At 37.1% G+C, this 13794-nt stretch overlaps 1 protein-coding gene across 15 annotated transcripts in view; it reads right to left on the bottom strand.

Moving 5' to 3' along the window:
* The window catches only part of LOC133850473 (neural-cadherin), a 202105-nt gene that overhangs the window by 16450 nt on the left and 171861 nt on the right, over nucleotides 1-13794 (bottom strand). For 9 of the 15 annotated variants that reach the window (XM_062286578.1, XM_062286577.1, XM_062286591.1 and 6 more), the window contains 5 exons: nucleotides 9809-9952; nucleotides 9584-9699; nucleotides 8378-8542; nucleotides 6085-6222; nucleotides 2003-3326 (listed from right to left, as the gene is read on the bottom strand). In XM_062286578.1, coding sequence (XP_062142562.1) covers nucleotides 2003-3326; nucleotides 6085-6222; nucleotides 8378-8542; nucleotides 9584-9699; nucleotides 9809-9952 — 1887 coding nt within the window. Of the gene's footprint in view, nucleotides 1-2002; nucleotides 3327-6084; nucleotides 6223-7016; nucleotides 7176-8377; nucleotides 8543-9583; nucleotides 9700-9808; nucleotides 9953-13794 lie in introns of all 15 variants that reach the window. The other 6 variants (XM_062286580.1, XM_062286581.1, XM_062286588.1 and 3 more) reach the window with 1 other exon arrangement.

The raw sequence follows: 13794 nt of genomic DNA, 5'->3' as shown, positions 1-13794 counted from the left end.
GAGTTAGCCCGGCAAACCAAATGAGTGGGAGTTTGATGATGATAAGAGGAAGGGGAACCAAAAGGTAAAGGTAAAGGAAGAGGGGAAATAGTAGAGAGATGATGGTGACTATGTTGAGCTGGCAAGCCAAAAAACTAAGCACCTTTTATTAGCCAACACACGTTTCCGGCTGATTGCAGTGGCAGCTTGAGCTGCTCGACCAGCTTGGTGCCCCATTTGTTGTAATTACGCCTTTGAGCCAACAAGTGTTAACACACACACAGAACTGGTTGCAGTGCTGCCTATGCACACAACAAATGGCAGCACTAATCCAGCTACACCACAAAACACAAGCACACACCCACACAATGCTACACATTTGAAATATATTTTTAAAGACACTCCATGGTGTGTTTTTAGGCAAATTGTATGCAAATACGAGCAGACAAGAACTACACACACACATACACATATGACTACAATCAAGCACACACACACACACATATACAGACTTGGCAACACACACACAGTCTCAACTCAGCTGAGCGAAAGTCAAGCCACAGGCGTAAACTTTTTGACTCCCTGTTGGCGCATCAAAATTGGATTGCCACCCCCAACTCCAGACACATACACACACACACACACACACTAAACTAATACACACTCATGTCTAGGTGCATGGCATGTTCTTTGGGGCGGCACAAAACCAAATGTAGTTGGCTTCACTGGCTGGACGATTTCCGACGATTCCCGCGTCTCTCCGTTTTGGGTAATTTAATTGAAAACTTGTGCATTTGCCATTTTATTTCTGACTCCAGCTCAGACTAGGTGGGTGTGCGAGTGTGTGTGGGTGTGTGTGGTGTATCTCAGCTTTTTTTTTTATTTAAAATTTCATGTTGTGGTGCGGCATCGCTTGGTGCTTCGACTGCGGTTTACTATTTCCGTTTTTATGGCTGACTATTCATTTGCCGGTTATTCGAAGGTAATTGCATTTTTATGCTTTCGTTAGCCTGGCCACACTGCACGCAAATCGCATTCGAATTTGAATTTGAATTCAAATACGAGCACGAATTCAAATCCCTAAAAATTCGTACATTCGTGTATTTGAAGCTTTCTTGTTCTCGTTAGCTAACTGTTGTCATTCGTTGAGCCAACAACAAAATGTTATCTGTTATTATTGTTGTTGTTATTGCTTTCCGGTGCATTTCATTGCTAACGACTACCAGGATATGTTTTTTCGTTTTCTCTTATTTTTTTTTTGTTTGCTCTTCTATATGCTTTTTGGCATTGTTTTCAATTTTGACCCAAATATTTATTTTGGGCAACTTTTGTGCATTTTGCATTGACCTACAACAACTCGGACAACTTGAATGGCATTTCTTTTGTTGATTTTGCCAAAGATTGATGCATATAACAAACATACAATACTACATTTTTCGAAAAATATACAAGAGAATGCCTAATACTCGTTTCTAACAATATTTACAATTAAATATCAAAACAAGATCTAATTTCAACTAACAACTAAACGTTTATCTGCCTATAAATTTCACTTTGAAACTAATGGGAATTACATATGCTTTAAATATTTCTTATTATGATTATAACAAAACTTTTAAATTAAAATGCCTGAGCTTAAATAAATATTATTCAAAGTATGACTTATGTTTTAAATATTAGCTATAATATGCAAATATTATGTATACGTTTATTTGCCTTAAATGCTTTTTCAGTCTTCGCTGCATATTCAATAATTTTATGTACTCTATACGTATACTTAATATTTATAATGAGCTGCATATTACAAATTAAAGTACCCATCAAAATTATATTAACTTCTTTCTCTTAAATTAAATTCTTTGAATTTATCCTCATCTTCTTTTAAGACAATTTAGAGCTGCTCTGTATAGTCATGTTACTATTTAATATTCACTGCGTAATCACTTATTAGAATTAGATAATAATGAACGTATTTACTAAGCAATTATAGAACTAACTGAAGTAATAACAATCTTGTACTCACTTTGATCCTGTTCAACCTTGAAGGATGCACGAATAATATCATCAGCACTGGGATCCAGACGGAACTGGAATGGAGGTCCATTGCTCTTGGAGCGATCGTCGTCATCGGTGGCCAGGATCTCGACAACCTTGCGTGGTGGCACATGTTCCGGCAGCACGGGTCTGTAGTCCTTCAGGAACTTGGGCGCATTATCGTTGATGTCCTGCACAATTACAGTGAGCGTCGCTGTGGCTGTTTTCGGCGGGGAGCCATCGTCAATGGCCAAGATCTTGACTTGATGACGTGGCACAACTTCGCGATCGAGTGAACGTTGAATGGTCACAGAACCATTCTGATTGATGGCAAACTGACGCTGACGATCCGAGGAGCGATCAATAGAGTAGGAGACCTTACTCTTGCCACCCTGATCCGGATCGGTGGCCTTGAACTTCTCCAGTTCGGTGCCCACCTTGGTGTCCTCAAACACCGAGACCTCAACATTGGCGCGTTCAAAGTGCGGCTTGTTGTCGTTGATATCACGCAACTTGACCACAACCCAAGAGTATGCCACATGGTACTTATCATTGTCGTTGTCCTCGCCCTTATCATTCACCTGTATGCGGAAACGGAAGCCATTGCTCTGCAGCTGATCCTCATAGTCCAGAGGCTGGACAATCTTGAGGGAACCGGTGCCGTCATTATTGCGCACCATGGTGAATTTATCGGCGCCATAGCCGCTGTTATCGATCACCTTGTACTGGAACTTGTTCGTCTCGTCCTCGTCGTGCACGGTGACCGTGAGTATGGGCATTTCGGGCAGGGCGGTGCCATCGGTTTCATCCACCTCGGTGAACCATTCGTCCTTGGTGAACTGCGGCGGCATGTCATTAATATCCTTGACACGTATAGACGCCGTGCCCGTGCCCTTTAACCCCCCGCCATCCATCGCAACGACCTGTATCGAATAATCCGGCGTACGCTCGCGATCCAAACAACACACAGCGGTCTTAATCACACCCGTATCCGGTTCAATTTCAAAGATGGGCGAACCCGTCTCTTCCTCAATCACATTCTTTTCGATGGAATAGACTAAACGGGCATTCGAGCCCTCGTTGGGATCATCGTAGTCGACGGCCGTCATGGTCATCACAACCATGCCGGCGGTGCCGTTTTCGGTGACGTTGCCAAAGTAAACGCCTTGCGGGAAAATGGGCGCATTGTCGTTGATGTCCTTCAGATTGACCTGGACATCCGCATAGCCGACCAAACCTTCGCCGCCCTCATCCTGGGCAAAGACTGTGAAGCGCCACTGTGGCCGTCCATTGGGTTGATCACGATCCAAGGGCTAGAGAGACACAGAGAGGGAAGAAGAGAAAAACAGCAGATAAGTAAAGTAGGAGTAAAGCATGTGTGTATAGCTGGCTATTGTGTAATTTTAGCTGTCATAACCGCAAAACCGATTAACATCAGTGAAAACATTGTTGGCCTTACTCCAGCTGAGGACAGGGAAACCCTGTGTGTAACCCCTGTGAAATTATCCCATTCACAATGGCCCAACCCAGCTGAGCTGAACCTGTGGGTCGTCTGTGCTGCTGATTTTGACTTTGATATGCATACAGAAGCAGCCTGACTGATGTGAAGCCTCTGCTCAAGCCAAAGCCCAAGCCCCAGCCAAAGCCAAAACCCAATCCACCTTAACCAATCCCACCTGGTAGCCTACCTTTATAATAATAAGAGCGCCAGTGAAAAAACGATTTTAATCAGCACTTTGTATCTCTTGCCTCACGTTGTTACGCCACTCTCATTCCCCAACTCCAACTCCACATCCGATTGACAACCCCTTGGCATGACAGTCACAGTCACACAAACACACACATACACACACACAAACGTAACACATATAACATGATAACAACAGAACAGAAGAGCAGAGAGAAGAACCTCAACTGAACTGGAGTAACAGGAACAGCTTTTCATAGCGCTGACATTGGATTAGTCGTAAAAAATGAAAGGAGCAAAAAAATATAAATAAAAATACGTAAACGAGTCGAGCACAAAAAAGTAAATATGTAAAAATGAATAAAAAACGCAGAAGAAGGAGCAAAAAACTCATGCGTCGTCATCGCTTTAATTTGCATGACAAATTTGACAGCATTGTTATGACATATTCAATTTAAGGGATTAGTTTAGCTTTACGTGTTTCTCTATCTCTATCTTGGAATATCTGCTTGTCTGTCTGTGTGTGTGTGTGTTTTTCTATTCCCATTTTGCTCATTGGTCGGTTTTTTGCTCCCTTTTTTCGTCGCAGTTGTTGTCCAGTCACATAACATTATTACGTTAGCCGCAAAAGTTTATCCCGTATTCGTTTGAGTATTTCGTTTGCGAAATTATTTCACTTAATGGACAAAAATTGTGAAAAATATTTTCAAAGCATTTCCCTTTTGCTGGCTTTCTGGCATTTTCCCCATTTTCTTTTTATAGCCTAACATGGGAATTTCATTTAAATTCATTTGGCTAGCGCAGTTTTTTCCCAATGCGGTGGCCAGCGGCAATTAAAATTCATTTGCTAGCGCAAAGGTTTAGAGAGTGGTTAAAATGCTGCCAACGAAGTTTAAATTAGTTCTCAACAATAATATTGACAGGTATACAAAGATATTATCCTCTTCACATGGAAAACTTCAATGTTATTGCGCATTTCTTGCAGTTAAGTTAAGCTGCTCATTTAATGCTCTTAACTTTAATGTAATGGGCATTAATGTTAACTGTTGAATTTTACACTCTTTAACTGCAGTTTAATTAACAAACGCATTAATAAGAAGCTGAGAAACATATTGACCCAAATATATATAGTATTGATTGCTTAAATCGCTTTTGAAGTCCACTTTGCAGTTCATTTTGTACAACGCATAACTTTTCAATTAATTGACTGGTGGAGTCTTCATTAATAATTGCTGCACTTGAAGCACTTCAATTAATAAAAACATGGTGCAAAATACAGAAAAACGAAATCACAGCACCTTCATAAATCAATAGCGGCATAATACTAGCCTTACATTGAGCATTGACTCAAAGGCGTTGCCACAAAACCGCCCACAATGCGAAGCCCAAACTTAAATGTTAAATAATGAGTTTCGCACGTTCGCAATCTTTCTCTTGTCGTGTGAAGGAGTGAGAGAGAGAGAGAGAGCAGAAAGGGGAACGGGGATCGGATTGTGGCATTCAGAAACGGGCCGCAGACGGCAGCTTAAGTGTGCATTCGTGGGGCTTAATCAGTGCGCATATTTCACAATCATTTTCAGTTGCCATTGGCCACAACATCTGTGCTGTGCGATGTATTCCAATGTGGCCATGGTCAGATGCATTTTTTAAGCACTTTGCAATACCCTAGAGATGCTTTGAAACTCTAAGAGGGTGTGCCAGAAGTAAAGGAAACTACCTCCACACTTAATATTCATTCACTGAAAATATATTTTAGTTGTAACACAGAATAGACTGCATAGAAATAAGATAATGTTTTTTGTCTCATAATTTCATTTCTAAAATATATTTTAAGTGAATCAAAACTCAGCTTGGTGAAAATTTTGTTTACATTATGTTTTTATCTGCTTTCTATTCTGTATTAATTGATACCCAAAATATATTTGAAGTGAATCAATATTCAGTGCGGAAAATTATCTCTATAAATTCAATTCAAATATTTTTTAGTTATTAATTAAAAGGGAATAGAAAACAGATGATATTTTCATCTCTTTTCTATTCTGAACTAATTGATACAAATATTCAAAATATATTTAAACTATATCTTTTCTATATTCTGTATTATTTTATACGTAAAATATATTTTATTTTTTAGTTACGTAGTATATGCAAGTCTTGCTTACTCAATTAGATTATTCATCTGCTCTCTTTTTTCATTTATTTATTTATTTATTTTATGCGACAGTCGTTGCGGTTGCTGACAGTTTTGTTAATGCTTAAATTGCAGTTTGTTGCGCTATTTTAAGAATGCGCTATCGCTTTTATATTTTATTGTTGATTTATTTGTTATTGCTCGTGTTGAATTATATACGATGCATGTTTTCGCTGTTGCGGTTGTCACTCACCTTAAGCACAAATATCTCGCCCGTGGTGCGATTTATGTCGAATTTACTGTTCGCTGGATTATCTGGATCAATGCCTTGGCCGGTAAGGAAATAGACAATGTTCTGTGGGCGATCCTTATCGCCATCCGTTGCCGTAACCTGTTTTGCAGTGCAGTGCGAGAACAATAGAAATATTAATTAAATATGCAACCAAATTAATTACTTGCTACAAACTAAAAGCATGCAAATCTCAGGCTACCCTGCGTATTAGTAACTTTATGATAAAATTGTTAAACATAATTAAATAAAACGTTTCGCATTTGAGATTCTGTTTTTAACGCTACTTGTGCTTACGTTTAATTAGTTTGCAAACTAAACTGCAGTTAACCACAAATACCACAAATACAAATTCGATACACACAAATATATTTTCGTAAAATAAAGCTGCAGAGAGAGAAAGATTTAAGCTCAATAATGTGTCGCATTAAAAATTAAATAACACATTGAATTTAATTAGTACATACAAAATATTTACGCATGCAATTAAATGAAATTAAATTATGGGCAAGCAAACAGAGCATCAGTTGCAACCTGATGGATATTAAAGTAAGATGAAATCAAAATGCTGCTGCTATGTAATAATTTACTTTAAATAAAATTCAGTGATTAAAATTGGAAATTGGAAACTGTTTTATACAATGAGATTTCCTTTCACATATCGCCGCTTAATACAATTGAATTTGTACACCTTATACCACGGATTTATGATTGCATTAATAATGGTTATTGTTGTGTTTGAATATAATTTACAGAGCGAAAGAGGAGAGTAATGTTTACGATGAGGTTTCAAATTTGTTTTTCATTTTGTTTGTTGTCGTGTTAAATTAATTGTTATATATACACGATACGATACTACATATATGATTGTTGGTTTTCTTATTTGGTTTAGCGACCTGCATGATGGTAAAAGGCGTGGCCATTTCCTCGTTGAGCGAACGTTCGTAGAGTGTCTGGGGAAACACTGGCGGCAAATCGTTGACATCGCGCACACTTATGACGATTGTTGTTTGATTCTCGTTCAAACTATCCGAGGCAACCAATTTCAGTTCATACTGAATGAGAGCACGCGCACACAACAAATAACAACAGCAATCGTGTGTGTGTGTGTGACAGCAAACAATAAATAAAGCCATAAATAAAACAAAGTACGGGTAACCGAAAAAATTCAGGATAAAAAACACAAGAACGAGAAAGAAAAAGAGAAAATAAAAATACAATCAAGTATAAATTTAAAATACACGCAAAAAAACATACGTATAAATTATGCATCAACTTAAAATATATATTGTATACATAACAAAAAAATGTTGATTAAAATACATTTAATGTTGCACAAATTCAATGTGCATATTTATGTCTCTTTTATGTATAAGCGATGTGTGCTTACTCCTTTATCTCATCCTTTGTTTACCTAATAGATTGCATAATAATGTGCTAGTCACGTTTAATAAACTTATTCAATAATTCATAATTATGTTTGAAAATCATTTTTTATGTTTTTTTTTTATTGACTAATTGCCTGTGTGTGCTTAATGATTAATCGATATATTAATTTTTTAATGCGCTCGCTGACTTTTTCCAACCGCATTTTAATTTTATAAAATGATCAAATATTTCTTTGTAGCTTTTGATAAATATGTAGAATTATTTTTACACACCAACAACTCATGTCATGAATTCAATTAAATCTTCAGCTGCCAAATATATAATTTTTTGTTGCACATCGTAAAGCATAAATATAAACAAGCAGCTGCCAATTTTTTTCACACTAGTGTTGAACAACGTCAACAATTTGAACACTTTTAAAACTAGAGCAAAAAAAATTGATAAAGCTTTTGTAATTACCGAAAGTGCTCGAATCGTGTGAAACAAAAAAGATGTGTGTAAAGTGTGAAAAAAAATGCAAAGAATTTAAGCCTTTAAATAATGTAGATAATTGAAATAAATATTTACTTAGTGCCAACTCAATTGAAATGGCATTAATTTAAGCAATTATTGATTTTATGCATCAATAACGAAAGCTGCAAAAAGAATTGAAATAACAAACACAAGCTTGTTTTGCAAATGGCCGAAACTAATGTTGGTGCAATCAAATCTCAAGCAAAACTCAGGACATGCAATAAAAACACTAAGACTAAGGGAATTGAATAACTAGGGGATAACGTATCGTATGCTTGATTTACTAATAAACACTACGAAAAATAAATAAAAGAAACGATTGCAACTAATTGCAGACTAGATTTTGGTTAATGACCTGGAGCACACGTTTGGGCAAATTGCGATCGTCCTCTTCGGTGATTTGAGTGCGATAAGTGGGCCTCTCAAACACTGGGGGATTGTCATTGACATCCTTAACGTGTATTATGACAGTTGTGTAGTTCTCCTTCAAGTTATCGGAGGCGGCCAGACGCAGCTCATACTGAACAACGACAAATTAAATGTCATGCAATCAATTATTAATTTCAATTTTGCCAACTTTGTGACTTTCCAACATTCCTACGTGTGTTTTGCCCTTAAAATCGCAGTCAAATATTTGCATATGCTTGGGCATTGTATTGCAAATTGAATTTAATTAAAGTCCTTCAAGTGAATTGACTGACTGACTGACTATGCTTTTTGACCAATTGTTCGAAATTGAAATTCAATTAATGTTTCTACCAACTTTCCTTCCTTTCGTAGCTTTTTTTTTGCCTGGTCTCTGTTCGCAGCTTTGTATTCGACTTTTTGACCACAGCGTGTAACTAAACTTGTTTGAACTGTTTAATATTTAACTAGCCTCGCGGTGAACGCTCGGTGTACATTGTGAAGTGTAATGAAATTCAGAAGGAAATGCACTTGCCACACAGTTTCTTAATGAATTTTATAGCTATCGAAGAGATCTCGGGTTACATATTGAATTGCTAAATTGATTGCACAAGCGTTTTCATTTATTTTCTAGCATCGCGGCATCGAAAGCTAATCAATGAAAGTTTTCTACTCAATTCGCGTCTGACAAATGAATATAAAAGGTAGAGTTATGTACAAATCTCTTTTACCAATTGAAATAAATATACCAACGGCTATATTTGGTATAACATATTAATATAACATAGTACTACATTCAAAATAAACCAAAGACTTTATTTGGTATTTTGTTGTAGTACTGCATTCAAAATATACTAAAAGTTATATTTGGTATATTAATAAAGTACTGCATTCAATAAAAATATACCGTAGAGTGCAAAATATACCAAATTGCGAGTCAAAGTCAAATACAAAGTCTGCTTTTTAAGAAGTAAAACACTTCTTCGGAAAATAAGTGAGTTTTATGCGACATAAACAAATTTCACAGTCGACTGAGCCAAATGCGATTATATCATAAATATATGACGCTGTCACAACAACAGCAGCAAATCGCATCGGTTGTCAAGCTGAAAAAAAGAAGATGGGGACGGGGGGCGAAATGCCACGCCCAACTTACCCTGCGTCGCGTCTCGTAGTCCAAAGCGCCGGCCACATAAATGGCACCCGTCATATTTTTAACCGCAAAAGCGCCGCCAATGTTGCCGCTGGTGATTTCATAGCGAATACGTGAGGCTGGAAAATAATTGTGAGCAATTCGTATTATTCACATGGACCTCAAAATAACACACATACGCAGTGTGTGGCATGCAAATACTTTGGTACATATGTAAAGTATACTTACACTCATCGTGATCCTTGGCTGTCACTGTTAACACTGTGTGCTGTATGTCCTCGTTCTCATCCACTTCCGCCTCGTACAGCGATTTGTCGAAATAGGGCGGATTATCGTTCTTATCGGCGATGCCAATGCGTATGAATTTTGTGACTGTGTTTACAGGAAGGAATAAGAATAATCATTTTATTTTTGCGACTCGTTTGTTCCAACAATTTTCTAGCATTTTTCGGTTTGGCACTTCTTCTGAATGTTTGCAATTATCACGTACTCTAGACACATGAATGAATGAAATTTTTCCGGCAAAAAGTTGCCCGATTTCGACTTCGTCTCCGTCTCCAACTCAGACTCAGGCACAAAAGCAACAACAATTCGACGCCTGTCATTCGTGGCGACAATCATTTCTTTTTTTTTTGGGTGACTTTTCTGGTTGTTGTGTGTGACGCGTTTTGCATATTAAATAGTTGAACTTGTCTTGGGGTTTTTCTCTCTATTCATTTGTTTGCGTCCTAGCGCCAATGTGATGATGTAATTTATGAGATTTTGATGGCGTTTTCAATTGTATTAAAGAAGCACAAAAAAAAAAGAAAACGAGGGAATAACACTTGGCAAGCTTTCGAATTTATTGAATGTTGTGCTCGAATTCTAAATGTTTGTTGTGTTGGTTCAATTAATTGATAAGTTATTTGTTTTTGTGAATTTCATTTAACAAAAAATGTGTAAATATTTGGTCTGAATTTGCAAATGCAAAACAAGTACAGTTGTTAACAGAGCATGCATCTAATGCCTCACAACTCTATTACAAAAATAAAATATCTAGAGCTTGACTCATGCAATATTTGTAGCCATTTAGTGAGTCACAATTGCAGCCTTGCCATGACAACAAGAATCGGTATCATGCTCAACACTCACGTTGGCTTTGGAATACGAAATGCAACCGCTTAGTCGACGCATTCATAATTCAATGAACAAGTAACCAAGAAAGCCAAAATAGTCACACAAGTGACTGCGTCTGAGACACAATTGGTTGGCAAAGAAGGCAAAACTCTAGGGTTAGATAGTGAATGGAAATGCAAATGCGAGAAAGTCTGTGATATCAGTGAGACAGAGAGACAGTGTCGAGTTGCAAGTGAATTACATAAATCATTTATAATTGTTGCAATAACAAGAGCCACAGCAAGCACAACAGGATTGCTTTAATTAAATAAATTTCACATCAAGTTGACCAAGCAAAAGATTTGCAACTCCAGAACACATTCGCACATTTGCTGCACATGTGGCAAGGTTTATCAACAAAACTTTGCCTCCATTCCAAATAGGTCACCTCGAACACCGTTTTGCAAAATATACTATGTGTGTGTAGATGTCTGTTTATCAATTTACTTAAATTCCCTCTTGCACTTTGCTGTCTCTTACTATCACTCTGTCTCTCTGTCGGTCTCGCTCTAGCTAACTCTCTGTTTCTATTTCTGTCAGTGTCATTTGTGTATTTTGGTTTATAATTTGCATTTGCTGGCATCTTATCTAGCGAAAATTATGCACATTTAGTTAGCAGGTTGACAACTCTCTGACTGCATCTGGGCGTACTTGGCGTATGTGTGATATGATCTTACTCACTCTCTCGCTCTGTATTTGTGTTTGTGCTAGGCAAATGCTTGAGCCAATTCTGTGAATGAAATTTATGGCAAGACATTGCTAATTGCCAACCTGACTGAGTTCTGTCGACGACATTTTAATTAAAACTTGGCAATTTGCAGAGCCCACACACACATGATGATGATAATAAATAAATAAATACTCCTACTTATGTGCACTTGGAGCAACCTCGAACTGTGTTTAGCTGCTGCTAATCTTTGTTTCCTTCGCTCGGCTGCAAAAGGAAACTATTTGTGCGAAAAGAGAAATTTTGATTACAATAATTGGCAGCACTTTAAGCCCGGCTCTTTAATTAAAGGACGCGTCCTCGTCATCGTCATCGTCAGCGTCATCATCCTCTGACGTCATGCACATTAACTGTTATGCAATTTTTATTTATGTTTATACAATATGTCATGTTTAACTTTTTCACATACTCTACAGTAATTCACCCCGAAAAGGGTGTAAACATGGGCAGTTCAATATGGAAAGAAGTATTTGAATACACATTTTTATATTTCTCTTTTTACAGGGTATCTCGATATGCATCATACTCTAAATTTACTGAAACGCTCATACTTATTATTTTTGCATGTTTTTTCCTTCACTTTTGATTGCGCTCGCCGCTTCTCATGCATATTTTTCATTAAATCCTCACAACATTTTTCCCTTGACTTTATTACATCAAAATTCAATTTATTTATATACACACATACATTCATATGCAGCATATTGGCACACACACACACACACACACACACGCACACACTCAAACATAACAGATTGTATTTATGTGCAAGTATTTGTGTTATTATTTCAGTTTTTTTTTTTTGTTTGTGCGGTAGGTAAGACTGTCATATTTATTGAAAGTTGACGTTTAAGCTATGAAATTTTCATGTTGCATGTTATTTGCAACGGATTCTTTCCGCATGCCACATGCGGCATGCCGCATGCCGCGAAATCCTCACATGAAAGCAACACGCGACATTTTATCGTTTTTTATGAAGAAATAATTTCGAAAAGAAGAAAAGAAAGACCAAATAAATGAGCAAGCTAAAGAAACGCAAGCGAAAGATAAAAGCGCAGATAAATGAGTTATTTCGCTTTTCTTTTTTGACAGTGTCGTTATATGCAATTTGTTTAAATTTAAATGTAATGAATTTATCTTGGATGTAAAATTATCGATATTATTTTTGCTCAAGAAACAAGAGAAAATTCCAGAACCTATTATGTCTTCAATCTTATTGCTTTTATTAAGTCTTTTCTTTTGCTGCACTTAATTAACAATCAATAAATTGATCAATTTTAAACCGTCAAGGTAACGGCCTTTATGATTAGTTTGTGCATTGCAAGAAATTGCAGGAAAATGTCTTGAGCATCGTGTTTAAAAATAAACTAGCTGCTGCCTTGTTTGATCTGAGCAAATAACTGGAATTGCAAACCGTGGAAGCACTCGTCAGATACTTATATTTGTATCTGGGAGCCATCGTGTATCGAGTTGGCAAGTTGTGTGCAATGTTTGGCCAAAGCTTGGGCAACAAATCGAAGACTCTTCGATATATCAGGCACACACAAAGTCTTTTGTGTCAGCCATAAAAATTGACATTGAAGCAATTTGGCTTTGCTGCACTTGACTGTGCGTGTGTGCATGAGTGTGTGTGTGTGTGGAAGGCGTTGTAAGTGTTGGGCGTGGCTAAATGCGAGTCAAGCTTGAGCGAGTGGCAAAATCAAAGTCAACTTTATCACTTACTTAGCTCACATAAAAATGTATCACATTTGTAAGTGCAAGCGTTGAGCTGTGTGTGTGTTAGTGAATATATATGTATGTGTGTGTATGTATGGATGCCCAAATAAATAGTGCTCGATTTTCACAGTTGCCAGGCCACGCTTTGCTGCACATGCCACACAGTCAAAACTTGCCGCTTTTACTCCTTTCAACAGTCAGGAAATTTATGCGCTGCTTCTACGCATACCAATGCGTATCTTCTAAACGTGTCAATACATACATATATACTTACACATGGTATATAGACATACTAGCATCGGAATCGCAGATGCCATATTTCTTGCACGCTTTCCTTAACAATTTCTCTCAAAAAAAATGTGTTTGGGTGACACGTGTTCTACGCTTTCTAAGTATTTGACGAAAAAAAAATGCGAGCTTTGGATTACACTTGCTCAAGTTTAAGCTGTTAAGTTAAGTGACAATTTATCTATATAATTACAGCTTATCTCTATATTTTATTCATATTAAAGAGTTCATAAAAGATGAAAATCTTTTAATGAAAATAAATGTCGAAAGTGTCTCGTGTGACACTATTTAAAGTGCAAAAAAAAACATACATATACCAAACCATTTT

This window comes from Drosophila sulfurigaster, chromosome 2L, assembly GCF_023558435.1.
Source record: "Drosophila sulfurigaster albostrigata strain 15112-1811.04 chromosome 2L, ASM2355843v2, whole genome shotgun sequence".
Lineage (NCBI taxonomy): Eukaryota > Metazoa > Arthropoda > Insecta > Diptera > Drosophilidae > Drosophila > Drosophila sulfurigaster.
This window is presented reverse-complemented; position numbering and strand designations above follow the sequence as displayed.